At 38.2% G+C, this 23722-nt stretch overlaps 2 protein-coding genes across 8 annotated transcripts in view; one reads left to right on the forward strand and one right to left on the reverse strand.

The window, feature by feature from the left end:
- The first annotated feature begins 461 nt into the window (after positions 1 to 461).
- On the forward strand, positions 462 to 23308 carry TMEM62 (transmembrane protein 62). 5 transcript variants are annotated; one of them, XM_054826169.1, is made up of 14 exons: positions 462 to 1508; positions 5039 to 5150; positions 6270 to 6407; positions 7516 to 7561; positions 11050 to 11191; positions 13207 to 13331; positions 13464 to 13586; positions 14436 to 14591; positions 16095 to 16254; positions 17934 to 18047; positions 19013 to 19097; positions 20641 to 20745; positions 21646 to 21764; positions 22697 to 23308. In XM_054826169.1, exons 1-14 carry the CDS (start codon positions 1320 to 1322, stop codon positions 23021 to 23023), a joined length of 1941 nt encoding a protein of 646 aa, XP_054682144.1. In that variant the 5' UTR covers positions 462 to 1319; the 3' UTR covers positions 23024 to 23308. The 5 variants fall into 5 exon arrangements, with proteins under 5 accessions (XP_054682144.1, XP_054682147.1, XP_054682148.1 ...); XM_054826172.1 differs by lacking the exons at positions 462 to 1508; positions 5039 to 5150; positions 11050 to 11191 and having other exon boundaries at positions 6317 to 6407; XM_054826173.1 differs by lacking the exons at positions 462 to 1508; positions 5039 to 5150; positions 7516 to 7561 and having other exon boundaries at positions 6328 to 6407.
- PTGR2 (prostaglandin reductase 2) overlaps positions 12910 to 23722 on the reverse strand; it is a 35954-nt gene continuing 25141 nt past the window's right edge. For 2 of the 3 annotated variants that reach the window (XR_008577236.1, XM_054826177.1), the window contains one exon: positions 12910 to 13065. The gene's annotated coding sequence lies outside the window, so the exon portion shown is untranslated. Of the gene's footprint in view, positions 13066 to 20682; positions 20763 to 23722 lie in introns of those variants that run through there. The other variant, XM_054826178.1, reaches the window with a different exon arrangement.

Consider the following 23722-nt stretch of genomic DNA (forward strand, 5'->3'; position numbering starts at 1 on the left):
TGAAAAAACCCAAGTTGGCACCACTACCCAGGCAGAACTGGCACAAAACACCAAGATCTCCATGGATACTAAAGTAATAGAGGAAATAAGAACAAAACAGGAATTCAGATAAATTTTGACAGACAAAATGCTAAAGCTTAGCAGTCCTGCTAGAGCTAAAATAAAATGGTAGAGCTCCAGGAAGAAATTGAGCAAACCATTGTTTTCCAGATTACTCCCCAAGATTACCAGGATTACTGATTGCTAACTGTTGATTTAAAAGCAGTTGTTTGGGGTGTTCTTTGGGGGGAAGTAGGAAGCAGACAAGCAAGATGGAAGATGGAAAAAACCAAACATACATAAAGTCCCACAAAAAAGCAGCTTAATTATCAAGAACATCTGAAAAAGGGTGTAATATATTAATAAAGTGTAACAGAGAAAAGATAATGAAAATTAAGCAATACTGAATTAGAAGCTTTTAACTGTCTGAAAACATGAGAATAGTATATTAAATATGAAAGAAAACAGTGATGTAAAGTGACAGAAGCTTTTTCAGCTGAAGTCATGCTTAAGATTGTAAGAAAAAAACCTTAACAGTAAATGTGGGTGGCAATTAGGAAAACAGGGAGTTGATAGCAAAGAATAACTTACCAGTTATGAAACTGTATGGTTGCTACAGTAAGGTTTAAAATAATGTATATTAAAATAAAATACATTCAAAAGAGCAAAAAAAAGATGTTTTAAGTATGTTAGGAGCAGAAAAGTCAATTGCCTAGGGTTACGAGAAGGTAGAGTTATAAATACTAATGGGGGGAGGGAAGAATTTTTTTATTCAGTACTTGGAAGAAAGCAGGATGAGACACTGATCTCTTCATGTGTCTGGGTTTTGTCCCGACTGTTCTTGACATAAGAAATTGCCCAAGGCCTCCTTACAGTACATACTTCCCCCCCAAATCACGAAAATGGCTTAAGGACGAATGCAGACCGCACGTTTCAGGTAAGGTTTCAGCCTGTTTTGTTTTCGCCCAGGCACTACCAGGCACCCCTGCAGCTAGAGGGGCAGCGGGCACCCTCAGAACCCAGGCCGGCCGCGGGGCGGCCTAGAGCTGCTCGCAGCTGCCCGGGCAAGACAAGGGCGACCGAGAAGCTTCACGCACATCCCGCAACCTAAGGCAGGGGAGCGCCCACCTCCTCCCCGCGCTGGCATCGATCCTCCGAGCCAACCACAGAGGAGCGGCAGGGGCGGCCCGACAAGCCGAGGAGGTGGGCCGCGACACGGAAGTGCTGAAGCCAGCGGCGCTGCCCGGCGGCGGGCCAAAGGGGCCGCTCGGGGCGGGCGCATGGTAGCAGCGCGGCGCAGGATGCTGAAGCTGGCCGTGGGGCTGCTGACGGCTGCCGCCTTGGCGCTGCTGCTGGATTGGTACGCGCCTTCGAGGACCACGCTGCTGACGGCGGGTCAGCGCCGCCGGCGGCAGGCCCCTCAGCCTGTCCCCGGGGCGGAGGCCGCCAACCTGCTGTGGGTAGTGCAGGTGAGTGGGGCCGGGGAGGAGGGCGTGGCCGAGCAACGGCCCGGCGCGAGAGGCGGCCGTTGGCGCCGCGCTGAGGTACGGCCACCCCCCCCCCGCTTTTCGGGGCTCCGCAGCGGCGGAGTTGGCTGTGCGAGCCCCCCGAGCTGGGTGGGGAGGCGGGGCACGACGCTGCCTCCAGCCGGGGGCGAGCGGGGGGCTCCCGGCTGGGGTGCTCCCGCACTCGGTGAGAAGCTGTCACGTTCTCCCGGCGAAGATCCCCCTTTGCTGTCCGGAGGCTCGCAGCCAAGCCTAAGTTACAGGTGTTTGGCCAGTTTGCTAGACTACCCAAAAGATCAGTTGTGCGTGGTAGAAGCGGGTAATTAAAACTCACCTAATTATTACACTATCCTATATATTGCATCAGTACCTAAGACGGTATTATCTAATACTCAGTGAGAAATGCAGGCTCTGCCTGTCCCTTTCCAAAACTCAAAAAAGTTGTGTGGCTGAGAAAATAGTTAAGAGATTTTTAGCGATAGAAAGTACTGGGCCAGTATAAGAGTGATGTGTGTTAGGTTAAACGTACACAGCTTTGTTTCCAGGTTGAACATAAAATCCAAATTAACCTGGCATAGTCTTGGAAGTAAACTGTCACGTCTGGGTGCTTCCGTGGCCCTGCGCATTCCTGAAGCACTCTGTGTATAACTAACTGCAAGCTGTTTATGTATTTGCTGGTAACCAACAGCTGAGATGTCATAGGGGTTGCTGTGCAGTTCCTTCTAACAAATAGGCTGCTTTTACTATTTTGCTTTTATTCTCAAACTCAAGGATGCTTTGCCTAAATGTATTAGCTGCAGGCAGTGCTCTTAGTGCGTAAGCCTGCGTATTATTAGTCCTTTTGTTCTCTCCAATTGTTATGTATTTTCAAAGTCAGTTTTTCCAGTAAAAAATTTCCTTAAGTGACTTGAGGCTTATCTTTACTGCAGAACAGATTTCAAGATGAGAGATATGCTTGAATTAGTGTAAATAAAACCCCTATCTAGAGCTGCTATCTTGAAGAGAGTCAACGACAGCAGCCTATAGCAGCTCCGGAGCTATGCTGACAAACAGCATGTGCAGCTCCATACTTCTCTTCCATGTTCTCTCTGGTTGTGTTACAGGTGGAGTTCTCCCAAGGATAGGTCATGGCACAGCTAATTTGAGACTTGGCTTTTCTTTCAGTGGTTATGTTCTCTTTCAGACGTGCCCTTTAACAGCTGCTTTATCATTGACCTAACTTGGAAATTGATCAAGCACTAAATCCAGCGTTGTGCCGATGATGTTGTGGGAAACAGGCTTCAGGCTCCCTGGTGACTTCGTAGGTCTAGCCTCGGTCACTGGATAGAGCTCAAGATGATCAGTTTGTCCTCCAGCAGTTCCTGCCTTGGTTTTCCTCCCATCCACAGGACTGTCACTTCTTAAACTGAACTAAATTGCAATATGTGTGCTATAATCTTATATTAATGGCTCTTTCACCTTTCTTGTAGCAGAACTTCCTTTCATACCCAGTGCCTAGTAGGCACTCTAGATCAATATTTAACAAGCTTACAGTTGATTTTTCTCCTGTTTCTGTCAGCTGGATGCATTCTACTGTTGCTGTAGGCCTTGTAATTCTCCCTTGTTAATGCCTGCCTTTCCTGAGGCACATCTTTTCTAGATAAGGAATGTGAATGACGATTTCTCCTCACCCCTAAGGTTCTTTCAACCCATTTTGACAAAAGTTACTGCCTATGATGCAATGAGAGAGGCCAACTTTCCACATCAGAGGGAGGGGAAAGAGAAATGCAGCAAGTGGGCTTTTTACCTACATTTTGGGAAATTAAATAAGAGCCTTGCAAGCTTTTCCCCTTGTCCCTTTTATTGGGACACTGTTGAAGTTAATTTAGAAAAGAAAAAAAGGGAGAAGCTCTGCTTCCAAGATCTTCATATTTCATGGCTTTTAGTGATGACAGAAGCTTAGTCCCAACTCTCAGAAGTCCTGGGACACTGTCACTCTTAGAACTTAGAAGAAAAGCCTTTTGCAAATCTTAAGCTCATATCATAGTAGGGAGAAAAAGTGGGAAGATCTTTGTAGAAAATCTGACTTCCCGACCACTGTCTGCTAAAATGTTGGAAATTTACATTCTCCATAGTAATTGGTAGAACAGGAGTAAGGTTTCTTCTAAGACTTTTTGCTCAAGAATCTGGAGACAGCAACAACAGAAGTTTTTGTTTTCTCTGTTTGATTGCTGAGAGAGATAGATTGCAAATCCACAAGCTGAGGAGAAACAAAATAAGATGATTGTCAATTATTAAATCAGTTTTGATGTATTAAGGTAGTTTTACTGTGCTCTTTTGATTCACACTAGCATGAATGTATGAATAAAAAAGAAGTCAAGGGTATGTCTAAAAGTGTTTACCTTTTTAGCATCCAATTCTGATCTAGGCAAAAGTTCTATGTAAGCAAATGGGGAATTTTCCTAAGCAGAATTAAAAAACTGTATTCAGGCAATGTTTTCTACATATTCAAATGACTGAGTAAGTAGAAGCTAAGGCATTTTGTCTCCAAGGTATTTTATTGGGATTTTTCAAAAAGGAAAAAACTTTACAAGAGCTAGATTTATTAAATTGAATGTAGAAGTTAATGTTTTTCTTTCTCAGTTAGTGATATTGTCAGATGACCGTGTGTGTGCTCGCTGTTTTTTGAATGTCAAACACCATTTGTCTAAACTGAGAAGGACGATTTATTAATTGATTGACAGAAGTGCAATGGAAAGTGGAATTGAGAGCATTCACTCGAGATTTATTTTGGACAGACCTGAAAAGCCACAACATTAAAAAATAAATAAATAAATCTTACTTTTCTTATTCTCCCCATCCCGCCCTATATGGCTCTTTTGCTGTGAGGGCTTTGACTGGTTCAGAAATGAACAGCATCTTTTACAGTGATGTACAAGTGGTATCATAATTTCTTGGACAATCTTTGCCTTCATGAAGGGTTCTAAACACACTCATTAGGTCCAGTAAAATGCATGGGTAGAATGTTAGAAATCTTTCCACCCAGCGACTGGAAATGTCACACCAGGTACGAAATTAGTTATCGGTATGCTTCAGGTCCTAGGCAACTTTAACCTATTCTTGCTTTGCAGAACTACTTAGTATTTTCTTTTGCAGCAAGATCACTGTGTTGCACCAGAAGCTCACAAGAATTTGAAAGTCAACAGGCCACTTAGAGCCATCAAATCTTACTGTCGATAGCTAAGTATTTCCCCATATTATTCTGTGCCCTTAGATTTAAGGAAATTGTCTTGATGTAAATGTGATTTTAGGGGTTAAAGATGCAATATAATATGCTTGCTCTGCTTTTGTTCTCTCCTAGTTATCCACTTCTGTTTCTCCCTGTATCCCTTACACTGATGTGAATCACTATGACTGCTCTTATGCTGCATTCTTACATACTTGGCTTTGCAGAACAATCTGGGCAGCAATAACCCTTTGCTTGGGACAAGTGTTTAATTTTTTCTCTTTTGCAGGTATCAGATATTCATATCAGTAGATTTCGGGATCCCAAACGAGCTCCTGACTTTGAAAAATTCTGTTCTCAAACAATTGATATAATTCAGCCAGCACTTGTTCTAGCAACAGGTAAGCAATTCAAGTGTGAATTTCCTCTTGAATGCGCTGTCAAAGGAAGAGCGAATAAGCAAAATTCTAGGATCTCAAGAGAGAACTTTAAAGCCTTAAAGTATCTTAAGCAATGAAAATGGAATTGCAGCTGAAGTTAGAATGCTAGAAGCAGAAAAGAATAACTTCTCAACTCAAGAGAATTAGTTTTTGTTCAATGTCTTGAGTCTGGTGTTTAGCGTGTATTATACGTAACAAAGACATAATTATGCAATATAGCTATTATCTTCCCAATGTTTGTCACTACACCTTAGTCCTTGCTAGCTGCTACCTTTCTTCTTGTCCTCCTGGTAGTGATTCTACATCAATCTTCGTATTTGAAGTTACAGAAGTGAGCAATGTCTCTGATATTGGACATTAAGAGCCAGTTCCTCTCTCAGAACAATCCCTGCTCACTTGTATGAAATTCACCTGTGAACTAATGTAAGATTTCATTGCTGGTTTCTGTTTGAACATATCATACCAAGACAGGTGAAATAAGCCTTGCCATTTCATTTGATAGCTTGCTATTGCTATTGAAATGGATTAAGTTTTGGCAAGCAAATCAAAAAGACTTTGAGCCATTACTATATGCAAGGCTTTAGAATCTTAATGCTACACCTGGACTTTTGTTTCTACAGAGAGTTACTTATCTGCTGCTTGCTTTTTAAGTTAAGAGTTCAGAAATAGTTACCATTCATCTTTTAACTAGCAATGCATTGAGGCATTATTATATGAACAGAAATGGGAATGGCTTGAACTTTAATTTGAGCTTGAGGGGTTACAGAAGGTATGACATTAAACAAAGCTTCTATGACTAGAATCTTCAGGTATAATGAATGTGTAACAATTTTCTTTGGCATGGTATTAGTAAAACTGCTGCAGTGATGTAGTTGATGTTTGAACAGGCTGCCACATCTGCATTAGAAGGCATTTACTCTTATAGTAACCCCTTGGACCAGGTGATAGGAACATCCAGATTGTTCACAGGAGGCCTGCAGCCACTTACACTAGGAGACTTGGATTGTGTGCTTGCCTAATTACAGTGTTTGTGTAAGCTGTGTAGGCCTCTAGTTATATCTCACCTTTGTACACTTTCAGGTGACCTGACAGATGCTAAGACAAAAGATAAACTGGGATCTGAGCAGGTAGAAGTAGAATGGAAAACTTACCAGTCAATCCTGAAGAGATCAAGGGTCATGGAAAAAACCAAGTGGATAGACATCAAAGGGAATCATGGTAAGAAGGAAATGAAACATCTCTTTCTTTCCTGTGATTACAGAGCTGATTTAGGCAAGTTAGAATATAGAGGTAAAGTATTAGTACTTACTAGCATGTTAGTGGTGGTTATGAGTCAATAGAAGGGCTTGCCATCCATGTGTCTGCTCTACTGAGGGTGGACACTGAGTGTAAACACTTTGTTTACAGGCACTTACCAGAGTTTTAGTACCAGGGAAGTAAGAGTCTTCATTTATTGCTTTTGCTTTGGAGGTGGTAGAACGTAGCTTCAGATGTTAGTTTCCAGGTCATTAGTTTATATACCGCATCTTTTAATGGAAGGGCAAACTGTAACCTTACCCTGCTGAAGAATTAGTTTCAATTTATTTTTCATAGACCTCCTGCCACAGGTTTAAGTTAAAAACTGACACACGTTCAGCAATTAAAAGAAATTTGGTTTCTTTTGAATAGAAAGGACTCATGGAAGTTTGTACACATCATAGTTGTCACTACATGCTAAGCATTCAAATACAAGCTAAGAACCTTGTAGGCTATATAAGCCAGCTGTTAACAGGAAGGGCAAAACTAGAAAACCTAGCACTAGGGGAAAAAAAGTGCATGCTTTGCCATATACAGCCCATATATGATATTTTACTCCCATTTTCCTATCAGGCTTCTGTCACCAGCCTTAATGGAGAGGTGGACTCCAGTTGCAGTACAAACCTCCCCAAGCTGCTGTCTGTTTTACACATGCTAATTCTCTGATGCTATTGCTACTTCATTTTCCTTGGATGAGTTAGGTTTACTTACAGAGAATGCACCAAATCCAAAAAGCTTCTGAAAAGCTTTATGGCTTCTAGTGACTAGATGACAATTTACATTCCCACAAGAACTTTATCTTTGAATTGAAACTTAAATGAAAACTATGCCCACTTTTAGGTTAACTGCATCAAGTATATAACGTCTTCTCTGCAGTTAGACAGTCTGCTTGTCAGTTATGCATTTTTTAAAAAATAGCTCTTTAGTGCCTGCTGAGACCACTTTATCTCAACATTAGGAAATAAAATACAGAGGTCAATGATCAATTTGATCTGAAAGTTTCTTAATTTTCTTTTTCTCTCCCTTACAGATTCGTTCAACATTCCACACCTGGATAGTGTTCGGAATTATTACAGGTACTTTTATTTACCATACAGATGCCGTTATATTCAAGGTCAAAGTCACTAAACAGTATTCTGTTTTCAGTTATCACATATATGCTTTTTCACTGACTTTCTTATTGTCCAGGATCATATTTGCTATTCCCTCTGTCTTTCCCATTGCCAGTTAGTAGAGCAGAATAGATTGAGAAAATAGAGAATTCTTTGCACAGACTTTTTATCTCTTATCCCTCTGTGTTTTGTAATTGAATATATTGTAAATCTGCCTGTGTCTAGGAAATGTTCTGTGCATTATGCGTTCAGTTTCCTCAGAACAGTTGTGTGATATATTTCTGTAAAACCAGTGTTCCCAAAGAATGCTTTTCCTCCTTAAAATAGATGAAAAAAGAAAAAGAAAGCAAGAGAAAAGTTCACTTTTTAATGTTCTTTCTGCATGCCCAAAAGGGCGTTTCATGTCATATGGGTCTGAATTTTATCTGAGACATTTCTTCACACCTGAGTCATTTCAGAAAACTGAAAGAGGAGAAGCAAGAAGGCAGATGATGATGATGGGTGGACACATGTTCTTGAGGAACACACTTGAGATTTAAATGTGAAGATAGGTGAGGAAGCTTTCCTCTCTTCAGCTGGCTTTTTTGCTCATAAAGGTAGCCTCGGCTGCAACTCATGTTTAACTTTTCAGTTTCTCCTGCCCTTCACATCTGAACACAAAATCTTGTCTCATAATTTTGGTGGTGCTTTCAGCTTTGACTCTAGATCTGGAGGAAGACTTGAAAATCTAAATTCTTTTTTAACTCGGACTCTTAAGCCATCCACTTTGCAAAAAGAACACAGATTAAACATCTGATAGTTCAGTTTGCTCCAGTTCCCTGTGGCCCAGCGGGAGCAGATACGTTTTCCCATAAATTCTGTGGGAAAGGATGCTACCGCAGCTGCATTTGCAAGAGAACATGGAATTCACATGTAGATTTACCATGACGAGATGAATGTATGGTGCTAACAATGCTTTTGGATGCACTAGTGCAGTGCACATCCCTGTATCTTTTGCCACAGTTGTGGCTACATGACAATCTAGTATCATAGTCTTCCACTCTGGTTTAAGGCTGCTATCAGAAGTCCTAGTGACACACATGGGAACCTGTAGCACTAATGAATTTGCCAGATCATCCCTTAATTGTTGTTTGGCCTGGACAAGTTTACTGTTTGGAAAGATGTGTGGATCACTTACCACGCTGAAGATGCATTGATAGCAAAAGGGATTGGAAAGGATTAGGGTGAAATTTCAAAGCAATTTAGCCAACCTAAGAATTTCTGAGTGAAATTCTGAATCAGGTGAAAGTCTTTGCTTATTAATTAACAGTCTCTTGCTAAACAAATCTGTTCTCATAATGATTTTTGCTTCATTATAGTCTGTTATCATACCAAAATGAAAAAACTTTCATGAGATTTATCATACCTTCTAAGACTGAAGAAAGGCACTAAGAGTCCTCAAAAGCTATTGTCACTAGTAAAATTGTCTCTGTAAAGATAGTTCTGCCTTTAATCTGATGCATTAATAAAATATAAAGATTAAGAATATTTTCTTCTCCCCTACAGTCAAAAGGACAATGTTTTTTGGGGTTTTTTTTGTCTGAGCAACACTAAGGCACCGTCTGCTTGCCTTTATGTGATTCCTGAACAAATAATTCATTCTTTGCTGTACACCTTAGAGCACTGTAGCTTGCAGGTATAAAAATAGAGGCTAGGGAAAACAGTTATTCAACACCACATTCCGGTGTTGGTTATGTATTAAAATTAAAGAAGGCAGCAGTTGTATTGAAATACGATAATATTTTACACAAAAACATGGGTTACTATTTTATGTCCACAGTATGAGCAGAGGATGATTCAGCTGTCACACATACTCTAAGTGAAAGTAAAGGCAGAAATCTTAGGATTATGATACTCAACTTCCAGTTTTCTTATGGAAGTTCATAAAGGTAACATTAACTTCAAAAAATAAACATTGTGAAAGGGTCTTTGTGGCATTGGAAGTATTGATTTATACCTGAAACTTGTTTTTAATATATTGGCTTTTATTCTGTTCAGATCAACCTTTCTGGCAATTTTATTGTTTATTCTGATTGGTGAAGGAATATATGAATATGTGAACTGCTTTCTGGATGGCTGTGTTGAAAGTATATTCATCATCTGCAGTCAGGGACGTTTTAGCTTCCACATATCATGCAGGAAGTCTAAAAAAACCTAACCAAACAAACCAAAACCCCAAACAAAACCCAAACACACACACACACACAAAAAAAAAACCCCCAACCCAAAAACCGAAAACAAACAATCCCCCCAATTAAACCCTATTAGTTTTAGTTAATCTCAGATTTACTCACAATCATTTTAGTTACAGAATTTAATTCTTAATTGAGCAATTTAGTAGGTACCATTAGTTGGAATGTTATCTGCCAGTGGACAATATGTGCAATTCCCATCTAGCATAATATATCAAAAGCACTTCAATTTTAGAAGTTAGAAAAACTGAAAATATCTGTTGTCAATGGAGGGAGAGAAAGCAACATATATATTCATTATTACATGTATTTATCTTAGCCAATATTAGCATAAAACCACGGGGGGGAAAAAGGTGGAATTAGTTTACATGTCTTTTAAGTCCTTCCCTGTTTACACTTCTCTCAGAGTATTTTAAGATTAAGATTCAAGAGCTCAATTGACATCAGGTAACGTGCAAAAGAGCAGCAACCCTTTTTGCTCTCTCCTTTTAATCTTTGAATGAAGAATTCTGATGACATTCCACAGGTGACAGGAAAACTAGTAAGATTTGCTATGTCAAGAAACAAAAAAGTAATAAGCAAGAGGAAATGCTGCCTTCCTTGCTATTTATAAGATTTGGTGCAGTGTAGTGTCTCTGTTTTGGATATTTTGGAAAAATAACTGAAAAGGTTCAGTATTTCTTTGCTTCAAAATCATATCCATTAGCCAGCAGCTGATCATTTTACATCAGAGTAACTTAAGAGATCTCTTACAAAACTTGATGTCCCTGGAATTTCTAGGTAAGCAAGGAAAAATTCTTTTTGAAAAATTAATTCAGATACAAACACAAGACAAAACATTTTTTTCCTTTGCATATTTCCTTTAATTAAGAATGCTGTAAGATCCTGCCATCCTGTCATCTTGCCTATTTGTTTTGCATAGTTTATGCTGCTGGTTTGTCCTTTATCCTTAAAGTACCATGTTGCTGAGGGAAAGGGTATTTATGCTAACATTTGTTTTAAATGTTTGTGTGCTAACCTGCTGCTTGTCTTAACGCATGACCCATGTAATGCATCTCCTTTGAAGTACAGACTTTTCAATGCCATTTAAGAAGAGGCTTTACTGCAGTAAGAAGATGGAGCTGGATCTAATGCAAGAAATCTTGCATTTATACTATGCAGGTCATTTTCGCCATTGCTGCAAGCTTTCCTGATAGCAATATTTCCATTTTATTTTGGCAGGAAGTACTCTGCCTGGCGTAAGGATGGCTCTTTCCATTACATCCACACCACCTCTTTTGGGAACTATTCCTTCATCTGTGTGGATGCCACACTTAGCCCAGGTCCTAAGAGACCCTATAATTTCTTCGGGATTTTAAACATGGTATTTTATAAGTCTTGGCATTCCATTTTACTGTCTGTTTTACTTCTACAGTGGTTTGTTTGGGGGTTTTGTTTGTCTTTATAAAGAAGAATTGTCTGAAAGATTTGTGTTCATCTAAAAGAGTCTTTACATTTTTAAGTTATTATGCATGTGGGACATTTATTTAGAATATGAATGTGTCAACATATAGACTATCTGTGTTTTCTCTCTTAAGAAATAATCTAGTACAAAAATAACAAATTAGTCATTTTAAGGACACTGTCAGTAGTTTCTTAGCATTTAGCTAGACTTGAGTGGTAATTTCTTTATATGCTCTAAAGTTAAAAAACAAAAGCTAAGCTAATTTCCCTCCTTTTTGCTTTGTTAGATGCTTTTTTTAAATTCATATTACAGATGAGAGAGTTGCACTTATCAATGGAATAATGTGAAAGATGATGCTATAAAGAAATGTGTCATTTGTGAAAGTGAGGTCTGATCTTCTGAGGCCATAAAAAATTATATGGTATATTGTTTTCAAAGAACAACATTAATCCCAATGTTTAAATCGCATATCATCTTAGATAACATTTTGCTTCCCTTTGATTTTTCTTTGTAGTTTGTTGTTATGAGATTGTTCTTGAGATACTCTTCTAAAGAGTTGGCAGAGAGTTACTGTGTTCTGGTAAAGAGATGTCATATTTTGCCTGTGATAATGACCTCAATGAAAAGTAAAATGTTCTCCCTCTAATCTTGTCTAAAGGAGGCTCAACATTTAATTGTTCGTAAAGTGCTTGGTGATACTTAGACAAAAGGTGATGTAGGAGTGCCAAGTACTGTTCTCATTGTTTACTGTAATCCATAGTGGGTGCAGTAGATTTGCAGGCAAACTCTCAAGGAGCTAAGAAATGCAGTTGAGTCTAGAGCTCCTGTCCTTGGCTGCAGAAAGTCAAGCATTTGCTTGTTAATTATCCAGCAGCAGGAGGCCAGAGAGCACCATAGGCAGATTTTTGCACAAAACTGAAAGTAAAGCTGTTTACCTGTAACTTAAGAACTAAACCTCTGCCAGGAATTTAAAAGATAAATTAGACTTGTATCAGTGATTTGATTGAATGGCTTAGGTAAAAATTTTCTTAAAGCCCAGATTCATAAAGGCAAAATAGAATTTCACTTAATGAGCCCATTACATGAACGCAGAATGGTATACTGAATCCATTCTTTTTTAATACACCTTTATTTCTGTTTCCTTTATTCATGCCTTTCAGTGTTTCTTTTTAGGTAGGAGGGAAAAGAATATGTTGGTGGTTCTCTGGGTTACCATAAAAGATGATCTGCAAAATGGTGAAAGAGTAGATTTGTGTTCTTTTCTGGTTTTAGTTTTTCTGCCTCCTCTGTTAGACTTTGAGGTCTTATTAGTATTGGGAGTATCTCCGGACAGTAAGTGGTTGATTTAATATTGGAAATCAAACAAGTAGAGAAATTTTACCTGCTGTGTAAAGTGTTACTTTTGCTTAACTTTAACAACAATGGCTGAATAATATTTTAAAGATTCAGCATCATAGCTCATCGAGTTAAATGACTGAAACATATGGTGCACAGTTTCTGTGGTCTGTCATGCCTATAAAAGGACATCTAGCAACTCAAGAGATAGTAGATATTTGTACAGTAACGATGTTTGTAAAATCAACTCAAGCGTGCCATCTTTGACTATAAAAATAAGCAGTAGAAAGGATAGAAATAGTTTACCAAAATCTTTCTTTATAGTGCACTTTTTGTGTGGTTGCAAGGCAGGTGTTGAGTGTCTTGTTTTCACTTTTTTTCCAACATCAGATTTTAGGGATATGTCTAGTAGTATGGTTTGTTCATGCACAGGTCCCTGAAGCAACTGATAGTATTCTCTGAAGAAAAAAAAAAAAATTTTAATTGCGTTCTTCATTAGTTTCTTTCTGCTTTCTTTTTGCTATTATTTCCAAATAGCCTGAATGTTAAACAGGTTTGGTTGGTTGGTTGTTTGTCTTTCAAACATCTGCCCATTTCAGAATCAAATGAAAGAGCTATCTTTGATGGCAACAGAAAGTCTGCACAGCAATCATACTATCTGGTTTGGCCATTTTCCCACTTCAACAATCATCTCCCCAGCCCCAGGAATACGAACATTAATGAGGTAAGATCTTTCTTTTTTTCCTGTATGTTTTCAGTACATTTCTTGCCTCTCTTCACATACTTGTCTGTCACTTTTCAGGTTTTCTGCAGTGGTATTTCTTTCCCAAATAATCACAATTCTTATGTTTATTAGTTCTGCCACAGCCTATTTATGTGGACATCTCCATACAATGGGTGGGCTGATGCCAGCCTTGCACAGTCAACACCGTGGCGGCACTCTGGAACTCGAACTGGGAGACTGGATGGATAACAGGAGGTAAGTAAACCCTATGTGAGCAAATTATTATATGGAGCCTACCTGGTTATACTATGATTCGCTTTTATGCTCCATGGAGAATTTGAAAGAAGCATTTGATCTGCCTGAGTGGTTATTGCTATTAATGCTTTTGAAAAATGTCTCTTTGTAAGTTTGGGATTTTTTTTCCCAATACCAACAGTGTGCTAATAAATTAAGTAATTCTTTTATTCATTCTTGATATTTAGAAATTAAAAAGAGGACATCTAAATGTCCATTTAGTATGTGCTTAGTATTCAAAGTAGACAAATAAATTGGAATAAAATTCAGCATCACTACTTCAAAATACCCATGCTCTGCACTAGCTGTTAGAATTTGAGAGACAAAAATAGTCTACCTGAAAAATGTTACCTTAGCAACATATCAAAAAGTGTCCAATGATACATGGAATGTATAGTACTATATCAGCTTTCATTTTGCAGTAACCCTAAGAAAGATACTTATATACATACAGGAAGAGAACACACTGGGGTCTTTGTCCATAATCAGAGTACCCACCCAGACACTGTAGTAATGTACATTATATTTGAATTCTTCAACATAATGTTCATCTATCTGATTCATGTGCAAAATCCAGTAGATCTTGACATTTGGAATTTTGAGTGGTGCTTCAGTGATTTATAATAAAATGAATGTGATCAGAGGTAACCAGCTGTACAGTTAATATAGCGGAGTTGGTTAATAGAGGATCAGCTACAGAAGAGAATAAATGGAAACTAAATCAAGTTCTGTTTAGGAACTTGGGAAGCATGGGAATCAGCTGTGCATGCAGTATTTTGTATCAACAATTTTTTTTTCTTTTCATTGTAGGTACCGGATCCTTGCATTTGATCATGACCTCCTTAGCTTCGCAGATCTTAACTTTGAAGAATGGCCTGTAGTCCTCATCACCAATCCAAAGTCCTTCCTTTACAGCAGTTCTGCTCATGAACCACTAGTCAAAATTCTTTATTCCACTCATATCAGGTACCCTGTAATCGCTTGATTTCACAATATTTAACTATATTTTAATAGTTGGGGTCTTGGGTATAATGTACATCTATATAGTTATATGTATATACACAAAACCTTTTTTTTAAATGCATGAGTCCACTGTTCTCAGAATTCACTTTTCTCTGGAAGATTGTTCCTGAGAGCTCACTTTGTATCGTATCTGTCATAAAAGGAGATTATATAGTAGTAATTAATGTTTTGTTTTATTTATGCAGTTATTTCCCCTAAAGTCAATTAAACTTTTCTGTGTAACCAAAGCTGGTAGTTATATTAAAATGTAATCTGTGTTATTAATCTCACATGTTCACATTGCCTTCGCTGATTTCAGGATTTTGTCTATGTGTTTTTCTAAGTATTTTCTCTATTTGCTTCAGACTTCTTAGCCTCTTGTATTTTCAGTTTTACATCCCTTATATATTATATTAAAACATCTTAAGCGTCTGCCAGTTTTCATATTTGTTTCAAATCTCTCCATCTTTCTATTTCTACGTTTTCTATTTTTTTCCATTTGTATTTCAAATTCCTATGCCTTTTCCAACATCTTATATTTGCTGTTAGACCAATATGCATGAAAAATATGGGTATATTGCATACACAGAATTGCAATCAAAAGAAGTTTGTCATAACATTTCAGTTAGGAACCAGTGTCCTACTAAGTCTACCTGCTTTCCAGTTTCATATTTAGAACCTTATCTGAACATTCTTATGATTGTATTAAACATATGAACTGGTAGAATCATTCATCATAACTATATGAGACTCCTTCATTTGACCTGAAACATCTTCTCAAATGCCTTTTGTATTACCAGAAATGAAAGAAACTGTACGTGCAATATATTGAGTGTGTGTTAGTATCACTGTTTCACTGAATATAAGCACTGCCAAGGGACACTACATTTGTTGGTATCTCAGATCTGTAATGCCAGTCTTGCATTCCACTCCACTTCTCATAAATTCAGTTACAAAGACTGAGAGGTTATATTTGGACTCAAAAAAAACCCCCAACAAACAAACAAAAACCCCAACAAAAACCAAACCACCACACCCAACAGCAAAGGACTTTAGAGAGACAGAGACTGGTAATTTTTAATGAAGACATCTACAAGTATTTGATTGTGTGTCTGTATGTGTGCAGGAGGATGCATCCCACTTTGTTAGCAAATGTTTTGACAGCAAGAGTTCTAAGATTATTTCTGCCAGGACCTGAGGATGTCTGACACTTTTTCCTTTGTTCCACAGCCCAGATTTCTATCCTATTCTTTTGCACCATACCATACAGAACTTCTCTTTTTAACTATAGAGAAGAGCTACCATGTTACCGTTAGCCTGCAGATATTTCGCCATTTTAATTTCTAACTCTTTTGAACTCTTGGGTACAAGGTAGCGTAATCTTTAGAGACTTCTCTTCAGGAAGTAATGATAAATCTGCAAGTCCTGTAACAAATCTGTTTATTTTGCTGTTTTTTCACTCCTTAGAATTCTGGCTTTCTCTCCTTCTGTCATTATCTCCGTCAAAGTCTATATAGATGGAGTTCACTTGGGGAATGCGCGTCAGGTGTCTGGCCCTCTCTATGTATTGAAGTGGAGCCCACAAAACTACAGCGAAGGGTTCCATCACATAGATGTGACTGTCCAGGTAAGGTACTTGTTGGCATTCTTTGTATTGAATTTTTATGTTGTTGTGTCTGCTCCATCACCCTTCTGCATCACATAACCAGGGACACAATACATGATAGCAGACTTCCATTCATATTTGTCTGATTACAAAAAACAAAGGGTTTATTAAATGAAAAAATGCTGACTGCTGAGCACTAAAACATTCATAAAGCATCTGGAAAAAAGAAAGGATTCTTATCTTTCATGAGAAATATAATAAGACATGACAGAAGAGCAAGTAATTGCTCAAAAATAAATTATTTTGAGTGACAGGCAACAATTAGCTTTTAAGGTTGTCTTAGAAAAAAAATAATCGGGCTTGATCAAGGAAAACAGGAAGTAGCATCATGTTAGTTCAGAAGGCAAAGGAACTGGATCTGGAAGACTGGAATGCTATCTTTGATTATCTGTTTGAAGTTCCTTTCATGACTTCTTACAGGCTGACAGTAAATACAGTTTCTGTTTCCCAGAACATCAGGCTTAACTGATATTAGATTACTGGGTGCAAAAAAACATTTTTCAGTGAACGCTTCTGTTCTTGGTACTGTATTTTATTTTTGTACCTTCAAGTGGTCTTCGAAGAACTCGATCAGACTGTTCTAACATTCTGCACATTTGCACAATAGTAACGGGATAGTCAGCTTTGTCCTGCTTGGTGGAACCCAGATAGGCATTATTTCTCACAGGACAAGAGCGATACTGCTTGTTTTTTCTAAAGGCCTTTCTGTACTGCCAGTGTTCTGCCTCCTAGCTTGTTACCGATTTCTGTGATGCTTTAGTTCGGAAAGCTGCATTTTATAAGTAAGTGGTTTATTTTTTGTTTTGTTGGGTTTTTTTTAACGATGATGAAAACATATGCACAAAACTGAGTAACATTTGAAGAGGGTTATACAGGCCTGCACAGCAATAGTTTGCTTGCAAATACATGCTTGTTATCAGATAACTGAATGGCATTTTTTAAAAATTAATTTCCTTTCCTCACCAGTCATAAATCACTATTACATCTAGTAACTGAATAGTTTTGGGAAAGCATGGAGGATGAAGCATTAACTTTAGTTAGGTACCTGGAAAAAATACGAATACTCAATTGCTGTATGTTGTTTCTGGCACTGTCCAAATATTGTCTCAGCTGTAATCACACTAAATGTACTGAATCCTTTACTATAAACAAACCATTTATTACATACTGGAAGATAAGATGTCAGTGTTACACATGCAGATATATCAAACTGTTGAATAAATGTAGCACTGTTACTGTTTATCAATATCAGTTTCTAGCAAATATGCCAGAAAAGAAGCACAACAAGGCTTCAAAATATTTTAAGATGGGCTATTATCTAGAATTGAGTTTCCAGAAAACAAATGGTGGTGGTGGCCAATAAATAGTCACTGTCTTCTACAAGTTGCTGAACTTCTGACAGGATCTCCTTCATATGTAGCACTTCCAGATTATGATCTTACAACCACCAATTTACTTGAAACTACAGAATTGACAATACGTAATCCTTTGTAGGTAGAAGTATTTAATACAGCACTATGCCAGACATGCATGCGTCAATTGCATCTTTCCAGAAAAGCTACAGTGATAATTACCAACTTTAACTAGATATTTTGTACACTACTGGAATCTGATTGGTCTCTTATTTTATATCAATCTAGGATGCTTCAGGAAGAATTAGCACGCGGGGTCATATATTTGCTATGGAAGAAAACCTCTCTCTTAGATTTGGCTTTTGGCCATCTCTTATTCTTCTCACTGACTATTATGTTCTAGTAAGTACTTTCACCAAAACAGCTGTCATTCTCTGTTGGTGTTCCCAGAGACTGCAGGAAGCATTTTTCTAATTCCTGGTAGACTTGAATGCACTTTGCTTTTTGCAGATATGACTTCATTGGAATTTCACAAATATTTCAAGTTTCCTTTCTCAAGTTGCACACTTCAAATGTGAACGTGCAGCAATGGTTTGTGCAAACAGTTGACTTCATGGATTTAGTCATGATTGACCATTTTTGGGTGTAGGTGCACACGTTTTGTGCAAGCAAGACATGGAAAAGAAGCTACTGGAGATAGCAGATAAAGGAAACATTGAATCAAAGAAAACTTCATTGTGGTCTGTTGCAATATGTACTGGCAAGAAGGCTGAAAAAAGTCTTACATCAGCTGGTGATGTTGTAGCTAGGAAGAGAGGAGGAGGAAGGCAAAATTCCCATTGACTTCAGTAAGCTCCAGGTCATATCTGGAAGCGTTACAGCTCAGCACATGCAAAGAAGGCATGTCGTAATAGTTCAGGTGCACTTATAGAACAACATAGGAAAGTCCACATGACTGTAGATAGTATCATAATTGGCTCAAAGTTATTATAGTAATTTTGTTAATCAGTAACCGATATTCTCCACAATGTCTTGAACGGCAGTTCTATTCAGTATAGCACTCAGAAAATGTTTTACTTAGAAAGTGTATTTACACTTTTTCAATGGATGTGTTTTACAAACCCTGTTTTTGAAAGATTCAGGTCTATCACTTTCAGGCATCCTACTGAATTCGAGTAAGTAAGATGCAAGTCCAGTAACTTAGAAACTCTTAAGTTTCTTTTTTACTCTTCAGTTGGATGACACCATCAAGCTTTGAATACATGTTTCAGTTAGAAATCTTTGTATCATTCTATCGATGTCCATACAGCATGCTCAAAGGCAGCTACTACTCCAGGGCTGGCTTAGAGTTAAAACTGTCTTTTCAGGCTCGTGTGCTCTTTGGACTGATTGTGCTGATTCAGATTGCCTTGCTCGTTGTTTTCAGATACCTCCAAAAGCCAGCGCTCAAAGGTATGAACCAATGTTTGTGGTTTCTAGAGGATCCAATTTTCCCTAAACTTTTTTCACTATTTATCTGTATAAGTAATTGCGCTGTTAATCACCTGTGCATTTTGCATCTAGTACTGTGGGGTTTGATTGGGTTCTCAGAAGCTGCTGTTTTGCTTTTAAGGGGACCCAGAAAACCTCCAATATATCAAATAAAGTAAATTTTAAAGCTTGATCAGGTATCTTTGTTTAAACAAAAAATTAAATTAATTGAAGTCTAAAGGTTTCATTTTAATTTTTTCACTGAAGAATCCAATGCATAGGGAAAGGAATGTTTTATTTTAAATTAGTTCTGTATGCGTGCTTGTTTCACTACAGCTGGCACAGAATTCTCTGTCACCTGTGTAGAGAAGCAGATTTCCTTCTACAAAAATAATTTTTGTTAATCTTTGCAAAGAACATGAACACGCTTGGGTCTTTCTCAAAATGATATTAAGACCAGTTCTGTCATAACTTGCTATTTTGTTTGTGATAAATCTGGTAAATGAAAATTAATACTGTTAAGCTCATGGTGTTTATCCTATAAACAATTGTTTGAACCACACCTTACTAATGAGATTTTTCTGGAAGCCACCTCCCTTCCTATTCATGTCTGTGTATGTCCCTTCCTTTATACTCATAATCACGTAGCATCCTGTGGTAACTACAGCAACTGCTTACATAGAAAAAGAATAGATTTTTCAGTTGCCTTTATGGAACTCAGCAGCTAAAAAGGAAAAGAGCTAGCACTCTGATCAGCTAGGTCCCTGTAGACCATGACAAATGTTTTACAAATTAGTGAACAAATTTGTTAGAGCCGTTGATTTCCAAAGGTCAGGCTTGCCTTCTGGGAGTTAATGCTTTGTGAGAAGGGCAGCCACGTAAAAGGTGAAAAGCTAAAAGCTAACTTGTATAGGAAGGCTCTCTCGATCTCAATCTCTGAATTGTCTGCTTCAGAAAATGAATATTGCTTTTTGTTGCTAACATCACACACTTGTCAGAATGCTGCCATTTTAACGCCTAGCCTTCGTTTTATCTGAGTTGCTATCAGATCTCACTAAGTAGATTTAATCAAAGAAAATCCAGTTAATCTAGTCCATGCTGACTCACCTTTTTGGGTTTGCACAGTTACTGTTTTGAATCTCTTACTTTTAATTTAATATGATTTTTCTCCATGTTTTTCATTCTAGCTAACTTAATTTTCTGGGTACAGAATGGTGGTTCAGTTTTATTTACATACAGTAAGTGTACTCATTTAGAATGGCAGCTTCTGCTGCTGCTTTTAACATAGATTGTTATGTTTATCAGTTCCTTACTTTCAGTTATCACAGTAATAGTAGAAATGCATTCCCTTGTGTTTGTTCTGTAGACATACCAAATATTACTTTTATATTTCTTATTTAATAGAATGAGTAACTAATGTGCAGATTTGTTTCAGGAGGACCAGTATTTTATATATATATATGTGTGTGTGTGTGTGTTGCCACCTGAATCAAGTGTATTTTTCTTAAATGTTGTCTGTGTTTAGAAAAGCCAGGATTACTTACTCTGACCTCGTATTCCCTTCATATCTTCAGTAAAACAAACACCTTCTATTACTCAATTCTGGTTCTGAATTTATACACCATTCTGGGTAAGTAATCTAGAGTACTGGAAGACATGAATTAGTATTTTTAAGTTAGTAATTTAAATTTACATCAGATCCTGATGAAAAATGAGGCTTCTAACATCTTGGAGAATGGGATGGGGAAAATCTATCTAAGTTACATAATCTATGTGGAACTTGAAAAGTTAATGTCCCAAGAGACTAAAGCTTTGTTTGTAAGAGCCTAACTTAGAAGCCCTAGAATTAATTAAACACTTAAATTACTAAATTACTCTCAAAGCAAAGTGAGTATTTTTAAATTTAATTTGGTTTTCACTTATTCTTTGAGTAAGATGTTGTACCTTGGTGTATAATGAGTATATGGAATGTACATTTCACATGACATGTGACTAAGATATCTTGGCTCTGATGGTAACAATTTTAGCTTATTTCTCCTCTGATAATATGTTACTAAAATAGCTACTCTCTTGGCAGTCGGTGTAGTATGCATAACATAGTGCAGCCTGCCCATTTTGACTTCTCAGCTGAGCCAAGTTGGAATTGTTTATGACCATGTCTTTCATACGTATTACTGTAATTCTGGGAAAATGCAAGCATTTGAAAGGATCTATCTTTTCACTTCTCTCATGAGGAAAATGTTACATGTGGTGTTGAAAATTGTCACAGAGATGAAACCAGCTTAAAAGTATTTTCACTGCATGACACAACTCATTGGTGTACCATGATATTTTCACATCAGGAACGTTCATCAGATTGCTGTTTGCTAAAGATGAAAACATTAGTCTTATTGCTATAGACAAGCAATGGAGAAGTCATTTTCCCTGGTTAACCACTTTGTGCACATGAGTACAAAGGGCCATATGAAAAAGGGCCATGTCTATATTGTATTTCCTGATGGTGCTGTATGTTTGGTTTCCTCTCTTCCAGGACCATGGTTTGTAGGTGAACTGATAGATGGCCAGGTGGGGGCCTGTTTTTCCTTTGGGGTGTTCGTTGGTGGTTCCTTCTTACAGGGCAGTCTGACATTTGTGGTTGGGATTTTACAGGTACGTATTTATAAAAATTAAGGCTGACAACTGCTTTCTTCTAGGACTTTTGTTTGTTTGGTTTTTTAATAGTTTTATAAAGAAAGGAGTCATGAAAGGATAGAGAAGATTAGTGGACATGCCTGACTACAAGAGCTCTTTCTTACCTTTCTGCAGATTTCAAGGGCAGAAAGGAAGGAAATTGTGCATTATTTTCTCAAGCTTCTCTTTCCCTCATTTGGTGTTGCTTTGGACTCTGTGGATGTCTAGATTAGAGGCCATCTCTACAGATTTACCACTCTAAATTTTTTTTTTGGTCCTCGGCTCATGCACAGGTTGCAGTGATGAAGCAAAAGGAACTGAATGGCCAGGGCAGCCCTTGCACACTGAATAACACTTCAGATCAGCAGGTGTCACTCTCCCATCACACATGAGTCCGGTTTTCCCAGCAGTCTGACCTGCCTGCCCCCTCTGGTTTTCCCAGCTGCCATTAGTCTGAAAGAGAGGGTGTAGTTCCTTGGCATTTAAGCCAGACCAAGCTAGCATTGTGTCCTTCATGGTCCCTCCCTTATGCCAGTGCTAACACTTGTCTGACACCAGAGTGGGTTGGGTCAGAAAGCTAAACTGATATAAGGACCTTCCTTTTTTACTGTGCCTGTATTTTGCCAAGTCTAGCTCCCTGAACCAGCTCCAGGAAAGGTCAGATGCATGTCAGTGCCTCCCACTGCAAGGGAGTGGGCAGGAATGCTTGGGCTGGGACTGAGGCACAGGCAGCCACAGCTCTATCAGCTGCAGTGTCGTGGAAGTGCATCCTGAGATTCCAGCTCTGGGAATTGTACTCAGCCCTTAGAATGGGACGGTTTTATGTCCTCTTAGCTTTCTATGCCCTCGTGTATGTTACCCAGAACACTTGGCTTGCTCATAGCCTTACTTTGCTCTGCTCTTCTTTTCAGATGTTGTTTTTCAACCTGCCATTAATGGCCTATCTGTGCTGGTGCCTGTTGCTGCGATGCCAGGGTCACAGCTTCTGTTCTCACATCCGTCACGTCCGACGCCTCGTGGCTGTGGTTGTTCACCTGGCAATGGCGCTCCTCCTGGCCTGGCAGGTCTATTCCTGCTATTTCCTACAGCGAACTTACGGGACCTTGGCTTTCTTCCTCTCCCCAATGAGAACGTGGCTGGTGGTGCTGACCTCAGCTCTGATTTATAAAACCTGGACGCTGAAATCATCTGAGCTCAGAACTTACATAGTAGAAATGAAAAACTGTCAGAGCTCCTGAAGTACAAGTTCTTTGACTTAAAAAAATGACAAGGTACAACCTATAGTTTTGTGATGCTGGAATTCCATACAGCCCAACCATCAGGTGGTAAGATCTGAAGCTGCACCTGCACTGCTACAGAGCTGTATTGAACAGTAAATGTATAACAACATGTATTATGTACTTTTATTGTATTATATGTATACAATATACTGTATAATACATGTTATATATAATACAGTTATACATTATACATTAATACAGTATACAGTAAACTGTAATAATCTCTATAATAGGGATTTTGTAATACAGAAGATAGGTATATCCGTATAGATCACAAATGGAAAAGTTTGCTCAGTACTACTGTGAATGGAAAAATATTTTTTATTCATTAAATTCTTGATTTTTATAATGCTGGGGAAAATGAGCAGCAACCTTGTTAATGAGCTCGAGGATTTGTGCCTAACTTGACTTTTTATTTCAAGTTTTACATATATTTTTACAAGACTAACTACAAGACCAGATGTCTTTATGAAGTAATGATTATTGCAAAGGTGGTGTGGTGGCCTTTACAGTAAGAGTCCTATGCTTATACACTTTTTCAGTTCATAATGCTATATACGAGCAGTTTACAGACTGTTAGGTGTGTATATGTGTATTTGTGTTTATGATGTGACCTGTTGCTCTGTTGAGGTTGCCAATTTTCCCACACTTGACCAG

The sequence above is a fragment of the Grus americana genome, chromosome 5 (genome assembly GCF_028858705.1).
Source record: "Grus americana isolate bGruAme1 chromosome 5, bGruAme1.mat, whole genome shotgun sequence".
Lineage (NCBI taxonomy): Eukaryota > Metazoa > Chordata > Aves > Gruiformes > Gruidae > Grus > Grus americana.